We start from the raw sequence: 25,537 nt of genomic DNA on the forward strand, positions 1-25,537 counted from the left end.
AAATTTTAATAAAAAAAAAACTTATGGAATACATCCATGATCTGAAAACATATTTTGACTTGCATAAATACCGAAATAGTAACAAAATGAGATATTTTTTCAAGGACAAAGGGAGTAGGGCCAAGTTTTCAAACAATGCATGAATTATGCACCAAATAAAGAAACTATAATAATCTTGAACTTAATATTCATCAAATAAACAAACTGTCTTAATCTTCATCTTAATAGTAGTATTTCATTAGGTGCAATCACTCATTCCAACAACTAGTTCGCCCGAGGAGCAGCCCATTCAACTCTTAGAATGAGATTGTCATACCCATACCCGTTAAGCTTGTTGATGGCTCTCTCGGCATCTTCTCTGTTGACGAAATTGACAAAACCGAAACCTCTGCTTGTCCCAGTCTTCTGATCAATGGCAACATAAACTCGGCTAACTGAACCAAATGGCCGGAAAAGCTCAAGCAAGTCAGGCTCTCTTGTGTCTTCAGAAAGGTTGGTAACCCTGACCGAGTTCTCCTCGTTTCTGCGCCGCATGTCGGTACCACTCCTCTCGGGAACACCTCCTCTCATGCTAGGAGGAACATAAGCACCCTTTGTGCCACCTGCTGCAGGATTAGTTTCAGTTGGTGGCTTATCAACAAAGGTGTCACTTGGTTGAGCGAGATCCTTGTACGGACATCTTGAGGTCCAATGGTCACCCTTCTTCCCACAAGTCCTACATACCATGAGCACAGCTCCTCCTTTCCCCACTTGAGCTAAAGGATCGCCACCAGATTTAGCGTCGTCTGCTTTGGTACCTATTAGTCGATTCATCAATTACATGAGCATGAGTACATAACTACATATATGAACAGAACACAACAGATACCTTGAATGATAAACAGGCCAATAAGGTTACCATACACTGCATAAATGCCATAACTACCACATTGAATACCACAGAAACAATTGCTTGAGCAATGTCACAATGAAGCACCTTGTAGATCGCTTACATTGCAAATTAAGGTAGTAATCTCTAGAGTCAAAATAACTAACAGATGATCGGTGACAGCCCTAGTATATCATTTTAAAGGTAAGATTTGAAAAAAAAAGTAATAACAGTGGTCAGTGGGAAAGGGAACAATGACATCAGAAGAAAGAAAATAGATCCACAAAAGTAAGAACACTTTGACGCATAACATGCTATAATTGTTTGAAACATCTATCAGATGGATGAATTTATCTATGACCAATCACATAATATATGTAAGATAATAAAACATGCAATCATGAGTTTAGCCCTATCTAATCTGCTCCACCAACCACGCAGATTTCAACAAGTATCCATCTTAAGGAATAATCAGTCATCAATTCAAGATGGTGTAATCACTAATGACATGGTCAGTTAGCATTAGTTGTGGCTCATCGAAAACTAATGAGCCCCTCAATAAAAGCATACTAGGCAATGGGCATGCCTCATCCTGTTAATTAGTAAAGAGACTAAAAACACCAAGTGATCACATCAAAGGACACCCTGGTTGTATCGTCAATAGAATAACACTTTGCGATTAAAGATAAGAAATGTAAAGATTAACTTTCAAAGGTAGCAAAAAACCATGCTATGGGCTCAATCTCAACCTTGCAAAACTCTACTGTGCCTAGATAGACATGCTGTAGGTATTGCAGGAAAGCAATTAAGCCTCACACTAGCTCACTTCTTATTTTACTATCCAATTCATCCTCAAACAAGTAAAGGAACACAAGATGAAAACAGATGGATCCAGTATGCCATAATTCCTCTATACAATGCAAGTAAAAAACTTTACTAAGTGAATTGTGCCAACTCCAAGTGCACGATCACATAGCTAGATCTCAAAATTAGAGAGAACCAAAATTGAAATCAGGATCTACGAAATCACGACCTTTTCTCCCCAAAATAAAACCCCGCACACAACAATAATGAACAGAAATTGAATCATCGCGTAATACAACAGGAGTTACAAATGAGATAGCGATCGTAAACGGATAGACGGTTGTACCAGGGGCGCGGGGGCGTTCAAGGAGGATCTCCTCCGTGGAAACCATGGTGAGGCGGCTGCCGACATCCTCGTGCACCGCATCGCCGAATTTCGGCCAGGAGCGGCGCTCGACGGCGCGCTTGCTGAGGCGAGCGTTGGCGAGCTTGCGGATGCGCGTGGTGGTGGTTATCTTAACCTTGTTTCCGTCGTCGCCGAATTTGTATTCGATAACCTTCTTAATCCCGTTCGCGTCGGGGCCGATAACCTGCTTCGGCGGCAGCAGGAAATCCAGATCCTCGCTGTCGTCCTCGTCCAGCTCCCCCCATCGCATCTTGTTGGCTGGCTCCTCCCTCACCATTTTCAAGGTCGCAAAAAGTTAGGGTTTCGATTTTCGGCTGAGAAATGAATTGGGGGATTCGGCAGTGAAGAGAATAGCTACACAATTACACTAACATTTTAATTATTGTTTTTTTAAATTATGCTTTTCTTATTATGGAGTAATAAAATACTACTCCTTCCATTCCATAGTAATAGAGTCATTTTGTCAATAAGAGATGAGTTCGAATCCCACTACTGGCGTGTGGGAGCTTCCATCTCTTAGGGCCTCAGGCACAAGTGTGGGGCCTTGAGAGATGGGCTCCTGTCAGGATAGTGGGTTGAAGGCTTCTTCTCTAACGGGCCGCTGTGTACCCTGATTGAACCCCCTCACAAACTGTCGGGCCGGGGTGTGGGGGCGGCTGGGGTGACCGTCTCACCTTTTTGCTACAAGAGTCATTTTGTCATTTCGGTACGTTTCATAGTTATGGAGTCATTTTATTTTTTAGTAAAAGTCAACACATTTCTCCACACCTACTTTACTCTATCTTATTTTATTCTCTCTTCATCTCTCTACAATTTTCATTTTCCACTCTATTCTCCTTTTACTTAACTCACCTAGCACAATTTTCTTAATCTCCGTGCCGAAAAGAAACGCCTTTATTACTATGGAACGGAGGAAGTACTATACTAAAAGAGAAATGACTCTATTACTATGGAACGTACCAAAATAGTAAAATAACTCTATTACGCAGGGAGTACTAGTATTCAGATTAAGGAAATTTTTATTAAATGTTTGTGACAGATTTAATTGTGTTAAAAGATTTGTTTAAAAAATATGATTAGAAGTACGTACTAGTATAACAATTTGCGATTTAAATGGTAATTACGCCTAGAGAAATAGCAGCGAATTATCGCGGATGCAAACGCACAAACAAAGAGTAACTCCTAAATCTAAAGCTGAGGGGAACATAAATTAACCGTAACACACTAGAAAGAGAAAGATATAAAGGATATTCGAATATGAGACAATATTCAATGAGAGTTTCACTAGGTTTGATATGTGCTACTTATACCTAGGGGTGGGTCGATACGATATATCATATCGAAAACGTTGTATCGTGTATCGTATCGAAAATATCGATATGAAATAATTTTACAACGTTATCGTATCGAAAGTTTCGATATAAAAAAATTTCATATCGTTATCGTATCGATATTTCAATATATCGTACCGAAATTCGATATATCGTTAAATTTCGATATATATCGAAAATATCGATATATCGAAAATTTTCGATATATAGCGTATTTTCGATATAAAACGATATATTGCGATATAAGGAAATTCATATCGTTATCGTATCGAAAACTTACGATACGATATCGTATCGTATTGAAAAATATCGAAAAATTATCGAATTTCCCCAGCCCTACTTATACCAATACGAGCGATATATCATTTTTTCGGTATTTTTCCCCAGCCTTACGTATACCAATAAGATGAATATGTATGTATACTATTACTAGACAATAAATTCAATGAGAGATCACTAGATGTGATATATGCTACTCATATCAATAAAGCACATCTTCTTTTTAACGTTAGTCATATAAGAATTAAAAGGTTTTTTTTTTATAATCAAAAGGCTCAATCGAGAAACAGTGAGCAAGCAAATAAAAACAACACAGTCTAAAGTATCATAAGTTTAAAGCCAAAGCTAAACTAACAAACAACCAAACAGAGGCACACAAACCTCAAAAGAAGCGCACAAACGCTAACCACAAGCAAGCCCGCACAACAAAGCACAAAACAACAAGCTGAGTGAAAGAAGAAGGTCATCTCCTCAATTATCTTTTATTGCATTCTTGGTCCTAAGCTTGTAGCCTGACCATCTTATAATCTTGAGTCTTGACCAACTCCTCGTACATTTGCCCTGGTAGGAAGGGAAAATTTGGACACCACCCTTTGATCCACGACCCTAGTCTCCAAAGTAGTAACCTTTTATTCAATATCCCAATTCGGGACCATCTTCTCAAAGATAATTTTGTTCCTAAGCCACCAAATGGACCATGCTATCGCGTAGAAGAGAGAGGTCCAAAGCTTTATGTCAAACTTGAAGAAGGTGTGCCCATCCAGCTATGAAAGCACGAAGTTGGGTCTTTGGCCAGGTAGATGGATAGATTCCAATAACCGCAACCAAAATACCAAAGGCTACTTGAGCACCTACATCCAAAAATGACATGATCGATGGTCTCTGGTTCCTCTTTGCAAAAAGCACATAGATTATCTTCAACTCCAGGGACCCCAAAACGGAATAATCTGTCTTTTGTATTGAGTCGCCCCTGAAAGATAAACCACACCAAGAGTTGCGCACGTGGTGGGGCGACTTTACTCAACGTCAACCTTCCATGGTAAAACTGATTGTTGTCATTTCCCATCATACGATCAACCTGCAAATAAAAATTAGAAACAGAAAAGACTCTGGATTTGTCGAACACCCAAACTCTTTTATTGTGTTCGTTCTCAATCACGGACATATGACCCACGGTTAAATAGAGACTTTCGATCAAAAGTTCCTCCCAGACAAACAAGTTTCTTCTCCAGTAAACTTCCACACCCCTTAAAAGGCTAAACGTATCAGTACAAAGCATGGTAGAAAATTTTGTGTTGTTCTATCGAGTCAATCAAGACATTGCGTAAGGAATTTCTCATTACATTCGACATATTTACTTTCAAATTCCACATTAGAACTTTTACCATTAGTAAATATTCACATTGTAGGTGATATAAAATGATTAAAATTGTGTGTGAGTGGAGGTGATGAATGTTGTAAGCCATGCTATAAAATGTAAATGACAAAATTTTAAAAGAATATGAAAGAAATAATCCATTTTGAATCCCATAAATATTTGACTCACAAACTTCCTGAATTTTTAACTTTATTCTTAAATAATTTAATTTGTAAATAAAAGCATGTGACTTCAACAAGTATGGCCAACCTTCTTTTTTTTTTTTTTTCAAGTATGGCCAACTTTTCAACCAACGGATGAATATTCACCAAATAAAAAAACTATCTTTGATTCTTTATCTTCATCATAATATTCATTAAACTGAGAAAGATAAAATATTAACACGATGAGAAAATATCTTAAAAGAAACGATTCATTTTTAAACTTCAATATATAATCATTTACACATAGTAATGCATAAATATACTATATTTTTTAAAAAATTAATTTATAAATACTCTTTCTATCCATTAAAAATGAAATGTTTTCTTTTTTTAGATATGTCATTAAAACGAAATGTTTGATAGACAATTCATTGAATTTTTATGATGCCCCAATCTAATCATGCATATTTGTTTAATGCTAAGACCTCAAAGTATCAAATCATAATCACATGTTTATTTAGATATTATATTATCACATAAAATTAGAGAACATTTTAGAATACGAAATTCGTGGGTCAGATATAGAAAAAAGTTACTGTCATTGCAGAAATGAAGACGGACTAATCCAATCGTCTGCCCATGACAATCAGAAAATTTTATTAAATTCGACATTTAAAGCTTCTGTCGACACACTGTAACAACTTCGCTCAAGCCCTTTAGAATTTTAATTTATTTAAGTTTTTTGTCCATCGGTCATTACTAGTGACAGTCATTGCCCCACATTTATATACTAAGAGTATCAAATCATAGTCCAATATTTAATTAGACATGTTATATACTAATTTTATCACACCAAAATCAGTAATTAAAATTTTAAAAACGGAAGTCGTCGCAGAATTGAAGGCTGTCTAATCCCATTGTCTGTCTATGAGAATCAGAAAACTTTCTTAAATTCGACAATTTTGTGGCAGGCTGGCAGCTCCGCTCCATCCTTTTTTAGGATTTTAATTTAGAAGTTTTTTGCCCATCGTTCATTACTAATGACACTCATTGACACACGTTTATATGCTAGGAGTATCAAATAATAATGTCATATTTATTTAAACGTTTTATATTGTTACACCAAAAATCAGTGAGAAATAAGAAAACGGGTTTTGTGGGTCTGTAGTAAAATAGGTCATTGTCACCACAAAATATAAAATCGGGGCAATGACCATTACTAGCAAAGAAAGCGGACAAAAAAAAAAAATCTAAAGGGGTGGAGTGGAGCTATCGTGTCATGGGGTTGGCAAAAGGTCTAAATGTCGAATTTATTAAAGTTTTCCGATTCTTAAGTCGGCAAAAGGTGTGAATGTCACATTTAAATAAAATTTTCCGAGTCTCATGGACGGTAAATGGGATTAGTTTGCCCTGGCCTCAACCCTACATTAGTCCGCCGTTTCTTTGAATTCTTAATAAATAAAAAGAGAAAATAAAAATATAAAATCCAAGCAATTTACATCATAATTTCATAATTTGGGTGGAATATGAACTCATTTTTTATATAGTAGTTTTAAATGATTTGTGAGTGAAATTAGTTAGTGGAATATGAGACCTTTTACCATTTATAGAAATAGTGAACCGGGACTTCAATTCACGGACGGACCAAAATGACAAAACGAGACTCTTATTCGCGGACGAAGGGAGTACTATTATCCTATAACTGCGACTTCCTTTTTCTCCACACCCTTTTATATTGCCCCTTAAATTAAAAGAAAACATATAAAACTATTTATTGTTTTAAAATGTAGTAACAATTTCTTGTATAGGTCTATAAATGTCCCCTAAAAGTTATTCGTGAATACATTTATGGAACAGATAAAATTGATATCACATTATTAAAATTGACTTGTGAATTTTTGGTGACTCATTACTAGAAAAAAATATTAAAAAAAAAAAGATGATTGCTAGATAAATTATGAAAAATAGTCAAATTTTTATAATTTTTGTAAATTAAATTACAAATTATGAAGGACTAAAAATGTTGAATTAAGGAAACGGACCCACTGAAACAAGTTAGCAGGTCGACAGAGACGCCCTAGCAGCTGCCTTCGGAACACACAATGGCCAAGGACCTGTAGCACAACGGTCGTTGAGTCATGCAGTATAAAAATAAGACGACTGACAAATAAAACATGAAAGATGGTCAAATTTTGCTTCATCCTACATTTGAAAATTTTAATTACAAATCATGAAGTCTGTAATTTTCGCAATTATCACATCTGTCATTTTTTTCAAAAAATACCCGATGATTTGGTATCTGATGACGCGAAATACTAGAAAAAGCAAAAGAATTCCTCCTATTTACTAGAAAAAAAATATAACTAAAATAGGCTTTTGAAATTTTGGTTACTCGAATTGCTGGAAAAAGCAAGTAATTACACCTATTTACTAAATAAAAATAGAATAGAAAAATAAAAGAAATGAATATCGAAAATACCAAAAATGGAAGGGTGAATTTTCGTTATAAATTTCAACTGTTTTTGGCTCTGAAAATGCAGAGGAAGAAAAGAAAAGAAACACAAACACACACCGCCATTTTTGCTCTTCCTCCTTCTCCTTCTTACTTCCCCCAAATTCCTCTCAGTTCAACGAATTCCAGCCCTAATTCCACAAATTATCTCTCTCTAACTCTCTCCATTGAGTTTTGCAGATTCAATTTTGGCTGCGGAGGAGCTCGAGCTGTTGCTGCAAGTATGAGATCGATTGTGGCGAATCTGTGGCGGAAATTCTTCCCCGAGAAGGTCGACCAGTTCGATCGGCTGCCGGACGAGATCATCCTCTCGATCTTCAAGCGAATCGGAGACGCCACAGCGCTGGGGCGATGCTGCGCCGTTTCGCGGCGGTTCCACTCCATCGCTCCTCAAGTGGACGACGTCGTTGTCCACGTCGGCTCCATAACCTTAGAGGAGGAAGACCGTGAGCTTGCTTCGTCGCACCACCCGATCGCCTCCTTCTTCCGCATTCTCTTCAATCCCCTGCTGTCGCTGGCTCAGCTCATCATCCCCTCGGCGTGCCTGCTTCCGCTTTTGAAGGATGACGATGATGACGATGATGATAATGATGATGATGATGATGATGATGAGTATGAGTATGATGATGAGACGGTCAGTCTCTGGTCTATGAAGAATGTTATGAAGAATTTCACCGAAATCAAGCGGCTGTGGATCGAGCTCTCCGCAGGGGAGGTCGCGATAAACGACGGCGTTTTGCTGAAATTGAAGGCGGAATACAGCTCCACGCTCGAAAGCTGCGTGATCCTCGCCGCTTCAAGCGTCGCAGACAGAAGCTGCAGCTGCGATGATGCTGAATTGGACGACGACGATCTCGACAGCTTACACGAGTCATTCTACAGCGAACAAGGCCTGGAGCAGCGCGTTACGTGGATCGCGAACTCGCTAATCGCAACCTCAACCAGGCACCACCTCCTGCACCCGATGATCGCGGAGCACAAAACGCTGGAAACTCTGGTTTTAACGGATGCGGACGGGCAGGGGCTTCTGACCATGGACAGGGAGCAGCTGGAGGAGATGAGGGCGAGGCCTTTTACTAGTGCGCCGTTGTCGTCGACGAGGATTGCTGTTCCGTCTCTGGAGGTGCAGCTGTGGTACGCTCCTCGCCTCGAGATGCCCGAGGGGGTGGTGCTGAAGGGCGCGACTCTGATCGCGATCAGGCCGAGGGAGAGGGAGATGCCGGTGGGGCCGCTGCTGAGCTGGGCGGAAGAGGAGGGGAATTGGATTGTGTCGGCGTTCGAGGGGCCGTATGGGGATCCTGCGAGGGTGATGGCGAAGGAGAGGAGGATATACGGCCTTAATATAAATGCTTTCTGAAGAAGGGGCTTGTTGAGGGTGAAGACACCATTGTTTTAGGTAGTTTCATTTTTGAAGTGGTTGAAGAATTGTTCTCTGTTTTCTGTTGCTTTTTACATTCCAATATGGAGTAGTTTTTTGTTTTTGTTAGTTTATTGTTGTATGACATTTGCTTGGTTACTAAGTTCTCATTCCAATTGCATATGGTTTCGCCGGAGCGGATCACCTACTCTAAAACACCGATCCATTTCCTACTTCACACTCACAATAAAATAAAATAATCTTATAAACATAAGCAATTTTAATAAGTTATGGTGAGTCCATTTTATTGTGAGTGCGGAGTAGAAAATGTATCGGTATTTCGGAGCAGGTGATCCGCTTCATGGTTTTGCCCTAAATTGCATATTTGGATCCCCAATTCATTGCATAAGACTATTGTATCCCTTTGCATCTGCATTAAACACTGAATGATTTTGTCAATCTGGTTCCAATGATGGATGTAGTAAGTATTATTCTATCATAAATGTATTCTATAGCTAATAGGCTCGATCGACTCCATCGCCAGTCCATTACGAGTAAAATTTAATAATTTTTTCTTTGATAAAATTTTATTAAATCTGGCCTTTAGAGATTCATTACATCAAAGAATGACCATTATTGCTATGATCCAACAAATTCCATTTTTTGGATTAGCCTAGGAGAGAGCATTCCGAATAAAAAACCAAATTTTTGCGAAATAAAAATTGAATGAAACCGAATTATCTAATAAGCTGAATTCGAAAAATCAAAATCTTAACAATAAAAATCATTTTGAACTGAAAAATCAAAATCAAGCAAATATATCCAAAATTAGGAAAAAAATGAAATCCAAACTACTAAAACCAAACCCGAAAAACTGAAACTACACAAATGTATCCAAAAATAAAAAAAATTTAAAAAAAATCCAAAACAATATTTTCTAATACTACATGAAAATATACTCATATCTTATCATCAATTAATATATCCAAAAAAATAGCAATCTTCATAATATCTAAATACCATAACATTTATTAATATAAATCAACTCAAATAAAATTTATTTCAAGTATAATATACTACTATATATAATTAAAAATAAATTCATATCTTACATTTTTATACATCCGAATCAAACCGAATTGAAAAACCAAAAATTGCTAAAATTTTAAACCAAACCAAATTTAAAATTGATAAATTTTTAGATTTAGCTTGACCAGATATTTAGTTTAAGAGTATTTTGCTCATCCCTAAATTAGCCACTGATTAATCTTTGGATAAAACTTTGCTTAAATTGCAAATAGATAAGGTTGAAAACATGAAAACCAATCTCTATTATGACTAAATTAGTGGCATCTTTGGATAAAGCTTTGCTTAAATTGCAAATTATTAGTGGTATCTTTCTTCTTCAAGACTAAATTCAGTGATATTATGAGACCAAAAATAGAGAAGAAAAAAAAATTACTAGTACTACTACTAGAAGATACTCTATTTGTCCCACTTAGGATGACACGTTTTCCTTTTTAGTTTGTCCAACTAAGATGACACATTTCCTTTTATGGAAACTTTCTCTATCCAATTAATATACCCAACCACTTTTTTTTCACTCCTATTAACATATTCACCTTTATTTCTCTCACTATTTTAGGACCTACACCCACTTTTTCTCTCTTCAATTAAACACATTAACCAATAACTCCTAAAATTTCGTGCCGGTCAATGAATGTGTCATCTTAGCCGGGACGGAGGGAGTAGTAAAATTAATGAAGCGAAACGACTGGGAGCAATGTCGTTTTGATATTTCAACTGTATATCAACGCTACTCTTTTAAGCACAAAAGCAAAGAAAAAAAATAGAGAAAGGAAAGAAAGAAACGCACAACACACACCAACCCTCCATCGCCATTTTCCCTCTTCTTCTTCAGCTTCACTCACTTCCCCCAAATTCCCTCATCTCATTCAACTCCAACCCTAATTCCTTGAATTAACTCTCTCCCTCTCTCCTTCTCTCTCTATCTCTCTCAGATCCACTGAGTTTGTTAGACTCAATTTCTCCGATTACATCTCTCCGCGCAAAACTCGCTTCAATCACCTTCCGATTCTCGCGTATTTCCTGCGAAGTTGTTGGGGTTATTTCAGCTCCTGAGGAGCTCTAACCGTTGCTGAAAGCCATGGCTTCGATCGGAGCAGATCTGTGCCGGAAAATCCACCCCGAGCCGGTCGACCACTTCGACCGGCTGCCGGACTCTCTCATCCTCCTGATCTTCAATCAAATCGGCGACGTGAAGGCGCTGGGAAGATGCTGCGTCGTTTCGCGGCGGTTCCACTCGCTCGTTCCTCAAGTCGACAACGTCGTCGTCCGCGTCGACTGCGTAATCTCCGACGACGATCCTTCCTCCACCTCCTCTTCCTCCTCGTCCGGTTCCGCCGCTGGAGATAAGTCGCGCCACCCGATCTCCTCTCTCTTCCGCACCTTCTTCTCCGGGCTGTTCAAACCCTTGCAGTCGCTGTCTCAGCTCATCAACCCCTCGGCGCGCCGCCTCGCGGAGGATTTCGACTGCCAAGGGGAGCAGAGCATCGTAACGCACCATTCGCCGACGCAGGTTTTGAAGAATTTCAACGAAATCAAGGTGCTGAGGATTGAGCTCCCCACGGGGGAATTGGGGATTGATGACGGCGTTTTGCTGAAATGGAAGGCGGAATTCGGCTCCACGCTTGATAGCTGCGTGATACTCGGAGCTTCCAGCGTCGTGCAGAGCGCAAACAGCAGCTGCAGTACCGCAATTGGAAGTGACAACGGAGCGGAGAACGATAACGGTAGCATACCGGAATCGTTCTACACCAACGGAGGCTTGAAGCTGCGCGTCGTGTGGACGATCAGCTCGTTGATCGCAGCCTCCGCCAGGCATTACCTTCTGCAGCCTATAATAGCGGAGCACAAGACGCTCGCGAGCTTGGTTTTGACGGATGCTGATGGGCAAGGGGTGCTGTCTATGAATAAGGAGCAGCTGGAGGAGCTGAGGGTGAAGCCTCTGTCTGCATCATCTGCTTCGAAGAGGACTCTTGTCCCGGCTCTGAACATGCGGCTGTGGTATGCTTCTCATCTCGAGTTGCCTAACGGGATGGTGTTGAAAGGGGCGACATTGGTCGCGATCAGGCCGAGTGAGCATCCGAAGAAGGAGGTGGCGTGTTCGGAGGCGAATTGGGTTGCGTCGGCGTTTGAGGAGCCATTTGGGGCTGCTGCGAGGATGTTGGTGAAGAGGAGGACCTATTGCCTCGAAATGAACTCTTTCTGAAGGAGGGGGGTTGTGATTGTCTAAAGATGAAGAGACAGATGCTGAGGTATTTTCATCTGCTTACTGAATTCTTTAATAAGTTTTGATTGTTAGTATATTGACATTGTAATTCTCCTGAGGTTTGAAGTTGAATTGTCTTGTTTATTCTTAGTGCTGTTTCAATTGTGGTAATTTGCTATGTCTTGGTTTCTGAAAATCACAACCAATTGCTTCTGATTTTTCTCTGAATTGCATATTGGATTCCCAATTACTCCATAAGAGAGATGCATAATTCTATTGACTCCCTTTGCATCTGTCTTGTCCCAAAGAGTTTTGCCTGTCTGATTTAAATGATTTCGTGATTTTAGATCCACCGCTCTATTATCTTGCAGATTGCCACATGTTATAGTTTTCTTACTCCAATTGAAGAAGATGCTTGTTGTGAACTGTTCGTTCTTTTCTTCGTCATCTTATCAAAATTGAAGGGTAGAAATTTCATTCTGATATGATGCTTTGATTGTGATTCTAGCAAACCAATATGAAGTTGTTGGATGACTTAGGCTAGAATTTCTTGAATAACACTTTTATGTCGAAGTTGTTGTGAGAGGGATTGTTGAAACAATCACCTCACTTTCTGGAAGAGGGACTTCTTACCAGTTTCCTCTTTTCAATCCTGTGCTGCCACTGCAATATCGCCGTCTCTTTTAAGCTTTGATGTCGCTTTTGATTAATTTATTCTCCCTATTACATTGGCGATTCTGACTTCCTTATCTTTCAGGTGAACTGCGGCTACTGAAATCCCGAAAGCTCAGACTTTGGCTTCAAATTTTGTTTTGAGCATAGCAAGCTGCAATCTAAGTTGCAGTCAGAGTTTATAAGCTATGAATGTGGTACGAGAAGTCGGTTGATCAAGCCAGATTGCTTTCGTTTCGAACCGACACTTATACTTTAACAACCGCGTGCTATGCAACTGGACAATCATTTTGTAAGAGTAATGTGATTTTGATAATCTCATTATGTATATGTGAATATTGTAGGTATGACCATCTATGCTTATCTGCTCCCCCTTCTAAAAGGCTCACCCACTAATAAATCTTGATTCGAATCTTGATGTTGGTCACTCTGTTTATGTCATTTGATATAATTGGCAGATATTTTGGTGAAAGTGAATATGTTATTGGTGATTACATATGCAACGTGTTAGGAAAGGCATTGAATCTCAACTGGAAATAAGGTCCCATTAGATGTCTCAATTAAGGTGGAGAAGGAATTGATTTCATAAAATAAACCAATTAGAAGCTGAAATAAATGGAAGTGACCCACCTTGCTTTTTTCCTCATCAAAAGTACTCCCCAGTTGAGTGGTTGCTTGCAATAACTTATGATGTTAGAGCACTCCCAATGGAGTTCCCTTATTTCTCCCTTATTTCTCCCTAACTCCTGCCACATCAGCGCCACATCAGCATCACATTTTATCCCCAGTTTTTAGCCAACCCCTACAATGGTTTCTCCCTTATTTCTCCCTTATTTCTCCCTAACTCAACATTTCATTTTTACATCATCACTAATTTAATTGTTTTATTTTTATATATAATAAAGCTAGCTTATTTAATTTATAAAGATAAATCAAATAAATAGTAATAAAGTTCGTTGTATTAAACACGGGTACACATTACAACGAAGAAAATTAAAAAAAAAAAAAGTACACGAATGGAAATAAAAAATCAAAAAAAAAATTCAAAGAAAAAAAAATTCAAGGGCGGTGGGCGCGGTTTCTATTTGCCCACAATTCTTCGATGATATCGTGTTGTAGTGCTTGATGGGCCTCCTTCTGGTGTATGTCCATGAACGCCTGGAACCGTTCATGTTCGTTGTGCGGTACACCCTGGCGGGCGGACTCGGTTGAGACACCGTGACTCGATGATGCAACACTTGGGTCGTTGGTGACGTCGAGGACGCCTTCGTGTTCATCTTCGATGATCATGTTATGCATGATGATGCACGCATACATGATATCGGCAATATCCCCCTGGTAGAAAAAGCGCGTCGGACCCTTTACCAGTGCAAATCGCGATTGGAGCACCCCAAATGCCCTCTCCACATCCTTGCGCGCAGACTCTTGCGCTCGGGCAAAATACCTTCTTCTATCTCCGAGTGGGCATCTGATCGTCTTCAGAAACACGGGCCATTGCGGATAGATGCCGTCAGCCAGGTAGTACCCCATGTTATGCACATTGCCATTGGCCGTGAATTCGATGGAGGGGCCTAATCCGTTGATCCGCTCGTTGAAAAGGGGCGAGGAATTGAGAACATTTAGGTCGTTGTTCGACCCGGCTATACCAAAATAAGCATGCCAAATCCAAAGCCGTTGGTCGGCAACGGCTTCAAGAATGATGGTGGGATGCGTACCTTTGTAGCCGGTAGTAAACTGGCCTCGCCACGCGGTTGGGCAGTTCTTCCACTGCCAGTGCATACAGTCGATGCTGCCGAGCATCCCCGGAAAGCCGTGGGTCCTCCAGTGCCAATCCAGTAGGAACTGGCAGTCAGCTGCGTCCGGCGAGCGAAGGTAGTGCTCCCCAAATATCTCTCGCACGCCCTGACAGAAATTCTTCAGGCACTCGTTGCCAGTCGTCTCGCCGCATTGCAGATACTCATCGAACATGTCGGCGGACCCTCCATATGCCAACTGCCGGATGGCAACAGTGCATTTCTGTAGGGGCGATAGTCCGGGCTTCCCTGCTGCGTCTCGCTGGAGCCGGAACTCGGGGTAACGCGCGGACAACGCATTAACAATGCGCAGGAAGAGGGAGCGGCGCATTCTGAACCGGCGACGAAATACATCTGCCGGATAACGTGGTTCCTCCGCGAAATAATCGGCGAACAGCCGATCGTGCGCACCAGTGTGGTTGCGAGGGATGTATCGGCGCCGCCGGCGGATTGGCCGTTGGGGGGGTGGCTGCTGCATTCGAGCGATCTCGCTTTGTATGCAGCGGGAGATATAGTTGTTGATTGGGTTGTTGGCGAAACCCGCTACATCCCATCCGGTGGGAGCGGGAGGTACCTCTTCTTCGGAAGAAGAATGTGATATTTCCTCGTCGGACTGAGCACGAGACGATGAATCAGAACTCATTTAATAAAGATGGAGAGAAAAAAGATTGAAAATTTGTGTGAATGAAGTTTGTGGGTGATGAATGGAGGAAGAGGATGAAATATTTATAGGGGTGGGATAAAATAGCCGTTCGGCCAAAAAAAAAAAAAAAAATTTTAAAAATCGCCGATTATCGCCGAGCGTCGCCCACAGTGGCCGGCGATCGCTCGGCGATAATCCGGCGATAAATCGCCACTCGGCGAAGCAACGGTAACATTATCGCCGAATTATCGCCGACTTCGCCACAATGGCCGGCGATAATTCGGCGATAATCGGCGATTTATCGCCGAGAATTCGCCACCTCCATTGGGAGTGCTCTTACAATTCCATATGCAAGAGTATAATATAGGTTGTAAATTTTGTTACTAGTATTAGTATTGGTTTATTGAATGTTGCAATTATTACTAAACAAGCAAGCTGTTTCCAGCTACTTATTTTCTTCAAAACACAATTCACCACTTCAATTATTTATGCCTCATTATCTGGCAATCTGCAACACATAGTAATAGTTGTATTCATGCAACAGCTGCACAACAGAAAATGCTACTAATCCAAGCAAATTATATGGGCAATTGTCTTCTCAATAGCAGGCAAGTTACATAAAAATTGCGAGGATAAAACAGATTTTCTCAAACAAACAAACTGCTGCTTTGGGCACAAAACAAACATTATGTAATAGAGAGCAGCAAGTGAAACAGAGTGTGCTAATAGAATTGGATTTGGAAGAAGCAATTAGAAATCCTAGGCATAATAATCATTACACAGGCGCTCTACACGGGGCGCTCTGCTCAGCCAGTGCGCCTGTTCCTTTTTCGCGCGTCTTCGCATTTACCTGCACGCAAACATACCATTCAAGTTTGCTCAGACCTCAGAACTTTCAGATTTCAAAGATGGCAACGAAGAAGAAGAAATCCATTAAACACTAGAGTCGACCACATATGGCACGCATTGTATGGTGATGTTGCAAATGGAAAATCAAGCTGTAAATGTCAAGACTCCTATTGGGGTGATTTCCTCAGCATACATAATAATTGCACACCGTTCCTATCCAAAATGCATATCTAGGCAGGTAAGTAGACAGGCGTTTGGTTTTGGGCTTGCTTATAGACATTGATTCAAATATTCTAACAAAAAAGGGGGTGGTAATAGTCAGGATGAACAAGTGTTGACTTAAGTCAGTGTCTATTCAGTCAAGAAGCATTGAATTTAAGATCCTTCTATTCAATGTTGACTGAGAACAGTCCACTTAAGCCCCCTAAACACATTTTGGCATATTCTATTTGTGACTCATTAAGTTTCCAACAGTGATTTCATTTAACAGGTGGTCAATGACATTTTACATGCTGTTATTAGTCTATAAAAGGTCAAGATCTCATATTAGACACTGTCTAATTGTCACTATAACATTGTCTGATTTAGAGCAACTTAATTGTAGAGTTAGTTAGTACTTATACTCATTAAAGAACGAATCAAACTTTATAAATAAATCTTAACCACACCTATCTGCAGAAAATTGCTCTAGCCTTGATTACCTCAGGATTGAGTATGTGCCAAATGAAATGGTTGCATTTGACCGTAAGATGAAACTATACGATATAGCTCAGATCTAAAATTAATAATATTGCAAGCAAGTGACACTTCAAGTTCTACTCCATGACTTATGTTCAATGTCAACATTTTTGCAACTAGGAGTATGAAATATTTGCACTTTTTACCCCTAAATTTCGTCTATATGTAGATCAAACAAAAACAACCTTAATTTATTACTATACTTTCTATTTTCTCCCTAAAATAACGCAAAAGCAGTTACCAGAATTTGAAAAGAAAAGGAACAAAAATGCCTTTTTGAAGACCCAGGTGTAAGAATCACAAATTGTTATACTACTACTAAAATGGAGGAAACAATAGTATTTGCAGGCAAAAAGGGCAAGTTGCTTAAGATAATAACCAAAAACCCTAAATCCTTGCATTAAAGAAAGAAATGGAAATGACAAGTGTTGATGTTTGGAGAGTTTGAGAGACCAATAGTGGGGCAGCCACAGTTAGAGGAGACAGCACTTAAAAACCTAGTTACAGAGAGGGGGAGATGCTAAAGTGGGCATCTTTGAGTGGTGGAGCAACACCTGGCTCCTCCGCCATTATGTGTTAGTAAGAAGGGAACCAAGTAAGCAGACAACCAGCCGATCTCTATTCCCGTGCGATGATTTTAATAAAAAAAGCACCAAATCAATGAGAAATTCCCCATTAATTTAATCATAAGCCCCTCCTTTTCCCGATACCAAGAATATTTTTTTTCAAGCTACTACTGTTCATCGTACTACACGGAAAAATGTGGCAACAATGTCACCGGATTCATCTAATATACGGTTCCTGAAATTAAAGAAAACTGTAAAAACTGAGTCTTTATATTAGTACCTGGTTGGACGGTGTCAGTTCTTGCCTTTCCCTCTCTGGGCGGCGTGGTGGCGGCCGTGGGCGTCGCCGTAGCAGAGCTGCAGGCCGCGGGGGTCGTAGCCGGCGGAGAGGAACTGGTGGTGGGTCTCGGCCGTGCCGAGGAAGAAACTCGGGGCGGATCCGTCGGATGAGTACCTCTGGAGGTGAGGCAGTAGTGACGGCGAGGATGAATTGGACTGAAGGGTCCCCCTGTTGAAGCCACCAAGGCCAGATGAATTGGCGGAAGAGGATATCGTGAAGTTGAGATTGTACTCAATGCTCTGCTGCTGCCCGCCGCCGCTGTTGTGGTGGTGGTGGTTTCCTCCCGCGGCGGCGTTTCCGGCAGGGACAAAGTGGTCTGGCACGAATGAGAAGTGCTGGAGCTCCGGGTGGTGGTGGTGGTTGTTGTGGTGGTCGGCGGAGACGCTGAACAGCGGCGAAGCGACGGAGGTGTAAGGGTTGTTCGCCGGAATGTGCATTTGAGCCGGACGGGCGGTGGACGGCGGCCCTAGGAGACCGGAGGTGAAGTAGTCCATGGGAGTGGAGGACCAGTGCCTTTGTGCAGCGGCGGCGGTGGAATTAGGGCTTGAGGCATTGTTACTGACACTACCAATTCCGCCACTCAAGAGCTCGGTGAAGGAAGTAGTGTGAGAGATAGTGTTGAGAGACGCGGCGCCGTGATGTGTCGTCGACTCCTTCTCCTTCTCCGCCACTCTCTCCTTTGCCCGCTCCCTCGCCTTGATTCGGCTCTCAGATCTGGAGAGAGACAGCCCCGAGCCCTTGCTCGTCTCAGAGGTGCTGCTGCACGCCGAAGATTTCGTCACCTGCTGCTGATTCGAGTAATTCAAATCGCCACCGGTGGCTCCACCTCCACCACCGTCCAAATCGATCTCAGCCGAGTCGAAGCAGAGCTGATCGCTTCCACCCGTGCTCGACCTCTTCTCATCGCTCAGCTGCTTGGGGGTGTCAGGAAACGGAGTATTCATCGGCGGCAGCTCCGCAATCGAGCTCGCCGCCGCCTTGAGCAGCCACTCCACCGCCTTGCTCGGCTGATCATACCCCAACCGATCCTGCAAATCGTAGAATTGAATAGCGGTGTTCACCGACAGCCTCACCCTCCGATCCCTCAGCCCCTTCGAAGTCAGCACCTTGCTATGCCGATCCTTCCCCCCCGAAGCTCTCGAAACCCTAACAATCCGCGACGAAGGCCAGTTGTAGAATCTCCCAACTCCACCACCGAGATCCACGGCGGCGGCGGCGGCTCCGCCTCTCTTGTTGTTACAATCCCCTTCTTCCTCCTCATCATCCATCTTCTGAGCGTGCCCTAATTTACCGCTGATTCTAGGGAACTTACATCGAATCTGATCATCCACCTCCATACATGCCTTTCCTCAATCCCTTTCCCCTTTGCTTTTGAATCTGAAGATTAGGGTTTTAACTTAGGAAAGAGAAAAACAGTGGGTAGTGGATGTGGGGAAGACTGTACCGTCCTTTGCATTGATGACGATTACACAGACTACTTTGGCTTTTGTAGCACCATATGCATACAAAATAGATACATATATATCTAGAGAGAGAAACTGTAGATATTATCTGAGAAAAAACTGTATCACGTTACATACAGAGAAAAGGTCAGAGAGAGGAGAGGGCTTTGTTTGAAGCTTTTTTGCAGTTTCCTTCAAAAGCAAAACCAAAGCCTGCTTAACCTCTGCAACAAAAAAAAATCAAAAGATTAGAACAGTCAAAACATTAACCACCACATATATCAACTCAACCACCCCCAAAAATACAATAATAGAATAGAATCTGATGCTGAGAAAGGGTAAAAGGCGATGAATGAAAAAGGAAAAATGTTCACATCAATGAGCATATAATTACTTGTGATTAAGCTGAAATTGAGGCTAAACCTAAATTATGAGGTAATTGTTGGTTGAGATTTGGGGTTTCTTCAAAGGGAAAGAGACAGGTGCTAGCTACAGAAAGAGAGCTGAGTAATTAAAGCTTCACTGACCCTAGCAATGGCAGACATAGCATAATTACCATCTGCTTACACAGACCAATTAATTAATGCATACTTGCTTAAATAAATTAATAGATTAATTAATTACGCACGAACGCTGTCGTCCAGATTAATACGCCATTAATCGTTAACGACAAATTGAGATTAGAAATCCAGCAGAAAACCGTTGGATCTCCTTAAGAAGAGCAGCTTCTCATCACGTCCTTCAAAATATAAACACGATCGCAATTCAACACAGCTCAATTCAGAAAAGCACAAGCAATTAACACGCATTATCAGTACTTGCTTCAGCAAAGTGTCGAAACCCTTGGATTTTGAAGGAGATGGTGGAGATGAGACGGAAATCGAACTCTAGAGAGAGAGAGTGGGGGTGAGTGGATGAGAGAGAAATGCAATTGAAAAGACATATGCAGGCAAATGACCCGATTTCGAAGTTTGCGAAAATGGATTTACCCGAAATTCCAGTGGAGCTGCTTCCTTATCTCCCAACTTTCCCAACTCCAAAGCAGCTAAAATTAGCTGGTTTGAATTTTATCCTAAAAATGAAAAATCACGAGAATTTAGGGTTTATAATTTGGGTCTGGAAATAGTAATTACTCAGAAATTAAAAGCCCTAATCAAATGGGGTTGAATCGAGAAAGGGCAGACACAACGCCGTTGCCTTCTCTTTGCTTTCTTTATCCTTTTATTTTCACTTTTTTCCTAATTTCGCCCACCAATTTTCCCATATTTATCGCTTGCTACTTAATTTTGTAGCCCCTTTTCATTTACAATTATTCAAATGTTAGGATTATTTTGGTGTATGCCGCTCGATAGCAACGAGTACACTGTATTCTCTAGTAAAAGGAGAAAGAATAGTTTGTTACGTACTCAACGCGCGGCTGCATTATATATTCAAAAAAGTGATGAAATTATTGTATTTTGGTTGCTCTCATCGATTTCTTTCGATTTAGGCTAAAATCATTGATTGTGATTTTAAAAAAATAGAAACTGGAACTGGGCCGTTTGAACTAGTATGATGGTTCCAGTTTAACGTATAAGAGGTGGACAGGTGGTTTTGGTTCGAGAATCCGAATCATCAATTCAATTAAAGTTGATCTGCTAGTTTCGATTTAATCATTCACCCCTTCCAATTGTGCCTTACTCGGATATATTTAGGAATTTAAATCAACCTCGTTCTTTTCTTCAATAAAATATATTCATATAAATAATCATAAACGAATTACATATATAGGAAACGATATTATCATAAAGAAGCAACTTTGAATCATGAACAAGTGACTTTTTTTTGTTAATTATAAAACAATTTCTATAGATTGAGCATAGGTTATATTGTTTTGTAGTAGCTAGGTAATAAACTTGAGGGTGACTTTATTGAAATTACATGTGTTGAATTCATTGCCATGTTTTGAGGAAACACATATGTTAATAGAAGATGTTATGAAGATTTTGCTCCTTTTTGCCCGAAGCCAAATCCACACAATTTAACAAGCTACTTAATCACAGGTTCTTGTACCTATTATATATGATAGCTGGATTTCTAACAGCTTCAATTATTTATAATCCATCAATTTTTGTTTTCAGGGTTTCATGAAAATTAATCAATTGCAAATCATCCAATTAAGTTTCTTTCATGTTATTTTAATTATATTGTTACTTGACTTTTAGATACTACCAAAAGTTAGGGCTTCCATCGTATAGTTAAACTAAATAAAAGGGTATAGTTGAACTAAATAAAAGGATTTGGGCAGCTCTAGGAAAAATGCACTGATTGAGTGACAAATTATGACACCAAATATGTAGTGTGCCTACAACTTGTTCATAACTAATTAATTACTCTATAACACGAATTCAGCATAGTGTAATGATGTTTTCACCGTATAAAGTTATGAACTAAAAATACTTTGGGGGTGTTCGGTTGACGAGACTAAATCTCTTGATTAAATATGTATCATGTTTGGTTGATAAGATTGACCCCCACAACTTAATCCTAAATGAATAGTCTCATGATAATTAGTCATAGTCTCCTCCCTTCAACTAAAATAATCCCACAACTTAATTCTAGATGGATAGTCTCATGATAATTAGTCATGACAACCGAACGCCACCTAAATCTCTAACCCTGCAATGAAAAGTCGTGCGCATTTAATTTATCATTAGTAAACTAAAATATGAAATTGATAATCATATTCTCCTATCTTTTTCAATCATTTTCTTTTATAAGTTCTCAAAAATTGCATCGAGTTACAACGAAACTAAATATCACGGACAAGTTTAGTACTATTATACTGTATTTCATTAAATTAGTACTCCTAGTAATTGTCATGTTCCCTACTATTACTCCCAACCAAACATCCCCTTAATGTTAAAATATAAATGTAAAGTGACTACTTACTAAAACAATATGATACCAAATTTGGCATATAAAAGTAAAATAATATTTAAAACAAAGGTTACTATATATATAGACATCACTAAATAACTGAGCTCCCACAAGTGGGAGTAAAAAGTTGAAAATAGTGTTCTCCACCACCCAAATGTCAAGTTGCCAATTGCTTACTCATCAAATTCCAATTTCTTTAACAAAGGTGATTTGGGTTCCACATAAATATTTTTGTTTTTGTTCTTACAAAAAATCCGTCCTACAAAAACGGCTTTAAGACACACTAAATGTAATTTATTGTGAAACCATTAGTTATATCAATTTTGTCCGTACGAAAATGATGCGCATCATCCCCCCATTTTCACCATTTATAAATTACTTCGATACTAATGGGTTGTAGAATATGATGGGCCAATACCATCAACACATAATCAGATATTATCTCTCGATCTCATGTACTCAATATTACTCCTATGTACTAATTAACTTAATTAGCCAAAAAGAAACCAATAGTGCATGCATAGTTGAACCGGTTGAATGAGGATTTCGGGTTCGATCTCGATTCAGATTGGTCGTTATGGTTTTCGAACCGTTATAGTCTCTCACAAGTTAAACCGGAACCGGCATATCAGTCTTACCGATTTCAAATTGGAACCGTATTTCTTTGATTAACCGTCGATTTTAGGCAAAAATAATGAAAACTAGAAAAAAATTGAAAAAGGCGATAGAAAAATGATTGGGAAACAAAAAACTAGCCAAAACTGCCCAAAAGACTCCTATTGAATCGAAATTGTTGGCCATTAGTTCAAAATCGGAATCATGGCGGGCTCTCCCTCCTTCCGACACCATAGCATGATCTTATGTTATTTCACTTCTTATTGTTGGTACGTTAGCACATGTCAAAATCGGGGCGAGGGCAGAGTCCGACATCGGGGTCGGAGATAAATTAATCCCCACACCCCACCTGAGGGAGGATGGGGAAAGGGTTGAATTTGCATTAGACATTAAAAGCCTTTCTCAAATTTGGACCACATTTTTGTCTCTATACCCCATCATTCGCCTTTCACAATCCCTCACCCCTTACAATCATAACATTATCCCCATCTTCAATTAAACTTCATTCTACATTAATCTTCTATCATATCATATCACACATATACACACAAACGATCACTTTCCCGCCAATTTCTCTTATGATCCATCAATCCAGCTCAATGGAACAGGTGTATGCTCTTTTTTCCGTTTAAGGATAAGCTTCCTCACTCATTAAAAATATCACATACCAAAAAATTAGTAACAAAATAAATGAATAGTTATAAAAAAAAAATACTCGGGGCAGACACAAATTTTGTTTTCAGTAGGGTTGTATAAAGTATTTCGTATGTGAAATATTGAGAGAAAAATTTCAGTATAATTTGTTTTGACCCTTGTTATCAAAACATGCATGAAGTTTGGTCAAATTCTGGTCCATCCCGCGACTTTCAACTTCAACCGAAAAAACTACGAATATTGGATTTATTCGTGACCACCCCATGCCGTTTTTTTGGTAAAATTGTATCTGATGATATGACTACCTGAAAATCATATATGGACGTTATCGATAGTGATAGTGGCAAACAGATTTGACATATTTTTTGATTTTTTCCGATTATTTATCCTTGATACATATACTATAGTACTATTTTGGTAGGGCTTAAGACCTTAGTGATTTAATCTTGTATACTAAACTGCTTATTATACGATATAATGACACAACTGATTCGTACTGATAAAATAAAATACGAAGAACCGTGCCATAGGCGGGCTTGACGAGTGGCGAAAATGGAATGGGTACTAGATATAGTGTTTGAAAACAAGCGTGAAACGTGCGTGTGTACTATAATTCTTATCCAAATCAAAGATACCACAAGATTGAATAATTAAATATAGAAATATGATAATATAAAGTAATACTATGCTAGATTTAGCACCAACTCTCTTAAGGTGTGTTGGAGCAATTCCAGAGTGAGTCAGTTGCCGGTAAAATTGAGGCCAAACTATATTATATAAATAAATTATTAAAGTGTCATCAAATATCGATCAGTTATTGGTGCAATCAATTGGCATTTATTTAATGTTTGGATTAAATAAAATGGAAGGGCAGAGTGGGAAAGAACAATAAAAAAATAAGGGGTATGATGGGAAAAGGCTGGAAAAGGTTGCATTATTTTATGTATAGAAAACAGCTTTTCAAGAGGGTCAAGCAACACATTTTATAATTTCTTTCTTTTTGTTATGGAAAAGTGATATTTCTGCTTTTAAATAGGAGTGATATTCTTTATATTTCGTCATATCCTATTTTAAAATTATTATGTTATTATTCTCATTTATATTTATTTAAATAAATTTATATAAAAAATTGACTGTATATATGTATTTCTATCAAATAAGATTACAAAAATGAATCTTACTCCTCCAGTCCTCATTAAATGTCTTAAATTTGACCGGTGCAAGTTTTACGAAATTGTTTGACTTTATGAAAAAAATGAATAGAAAAAGTTAGTGAAATATGAATAATACTTTTGTATATTAGTTTTATAATAGTACAATGAGTTAGTAGAATTAATGTGAGATCCATTTACTAAAAGTAGTAAAATTAAAATGAAATACTATTAGAAACGTCCCATTAAGAAAATATGAGACATTTAATAGGGAACAGGGGGAGTATTTACTTTTTGTGGAACGTTCTTCAAGTAATACACGTTGAAAATGTTGGTGAAATATGAATATCATTTTCATATTCTCCCCATGTTCTTATTTATCGAGGGCTTAAACTTTAATGTGTAATTGATAAAGTATGAAAAAAATATTGATAAAACATAAGAGAATAATAGAAAAACAGTTAAAAAAAGGGGACTATTTTCAAAGGGAATAAGTTAATGAGATGCAATATCTACTTATCATTCATTAAAAAAATGAAATAGTATTTTTATTATCAAAGTGAGTAAAATATAAACTAAGATTTATATGAAAAATGCAATGCTACTAATTTTTTCACATATTTTTCTTTACATTCCTTAAAATATATTGATTTAAAATGGGATATTTTATTTTATTTTATGGAGTATACTTTAATTCCTTTTAATTTGATAAGAAAAACAATAAGTAAAAAAGATACTCCATAAAATAGTGGAGAAAGGAGGCATGGGCACGTGTCCGTGTCTGA

General features: G+C 39.1%; 2 protein-coding genes, 1 non-coding gene and 2 pseudogenes across 8 annotated transcripts; 2 read left to right on the top strand and 3 right to left on the bottom strand.

Annotated features, from left to right (window-relative positions):
* Positions 1-125: 125 nt before the first annotated feature.
* Positions 126-2,439, bottom strand: LOC125197420 (uncharacterized). The gene is made up of 2 exons (XM_048096157.2): positions 2,019-2,439; positions 126-797 (listed from the first exon to the last, which is right to left on the bottom strand). The coding sequence occupies exons 1-2, from the start codon at positions 2,353-2,355 to the stop codon at positions 265-267; spliced, it is 870 nt and encodes a 289-aa protein (XP_047952114.1). The 5' UTR covers positions 2,356-2,439; the 3' UTR covers positions 126-264.
* Positions 2,440-7,767: 5,328 nt separating this feature from the next.
* On the top strand, positions 7,768-9,207 carry LOC125195451 (F-box protein At4g18380 pseudogene; annotated as a pseudogene).
* Positions 9,208-10,922: 1,715 nt separating this feature from the next.
* Positions 10,923-13,457, top strand: LOC125195943 (F-box protein At4g18380 pseudogene; annotated as a pseudogene). Of its 2 annotated transcripts, XR_016129091.1 has the most exons (3): positions 10,923-12,416; positions 12,742-12,835; positions 13,128-13,457. The product of XR_016129091.1 is annotated as an F-box protein At4g18380 pseudogene, transcript variant X2 (transcript). The 2 variants fall into 2 exon arrangements; XR_016129090.1 differs by lacking the exon at positions 12,742-12,835.
* Positions 13,458-16,037: 2,580 nt separating this feature from the next.
* On the bottom strand, positions 16,038-20,617 carry TCP2 (TEOSINTE BRANCHED 1, cycloidea and PCF transcription factor 2). 4 transcript variants are annotated; one of them, XM_048094240.2, is made up of 4 exons: positions 20,403-20,617; positions 19,552-19,637; positions 17,912-19,348; positions 16,038-16,328 (listed from the first exon to the last, which is right to left on the bottom strand). In XM_048094240.2, exon 3 carries the CDS (start codon positions 19,306-19,308, stop codon positions 17,926-17,928), a length of 1,383 nt encoding a protein of 460 aa, XP_047950197.1. In that variant the 5' UTR covers positions 19,309-19,348; positions 19,552-19,637; positions 20,403-20,617; the 3' UTR covers positions 16,038-16,328; positions 17,912-17,925. The 4 variants fall into 4 exon arrangements, with proteins under 4 accessions (XP_047950197.1, XP_047950198.1, XP_088913281.1 ...); XM_048094241.2 differs by lacking the exon at positions 20,403-20,617 and adding an exon at positions 20,042-20,202; XM_089057155.1 differs by having other exon boundaries at positions 17,912-19,637.
* Positions 20,618-20,717: 100 nt separating this feature from the next.
* Positions 20,718-20,832, bottom strand: LOC125197706 (U5 spliceosomal RNA). The gene has a single exon (XR_007172233.2). It is a non-coding gene; the product is annotated as a U5 spliceosomal RNA (small nuclear RNA).
* Positions 20,833-25,537: the final 4,705 nt, after the last annotated feature.

This window comes from Salvia hispanica, chromosome 4 (genome assembly GCF_029641045.1).
Source record: "Salvia hispanica isolate PSC_SH4W2 chromosome 4, Shi_PSC_v1, whole genome shotgun sequence".
Lineage (NCBI taxonomy): Eukaryota > Viridiplantae > Streptophyta > Magnoliopsida > Lamiales > Lamiaceae > Salvia > Salvia hispanica.

Excerpts from the sequence above, each read along its gene's own strand:
- LOC125197420 (XM_048096157.2), bottom strand. The coding sequence starts at position 2,355 with ATGGTGAGGGAGGAGCCAGCCAACAAGATGCGATGGGGGGAGCTGGAC. Across the intron at positions 798-2,018 it reads TGAACGCCCCCGCGCCCCTG|GTACCAAAGCAGACGACGCT; the intron begins GTACAACCGTCT and ends ATCGACTAATAG.
- TCP2 (XM_048094240.2), bottom strand. The coding sequence starts at position 19,308 with ATGGAGGTGGATGATCAGATTCGATGTAAGTTCCCTAGAATCAGCGGT.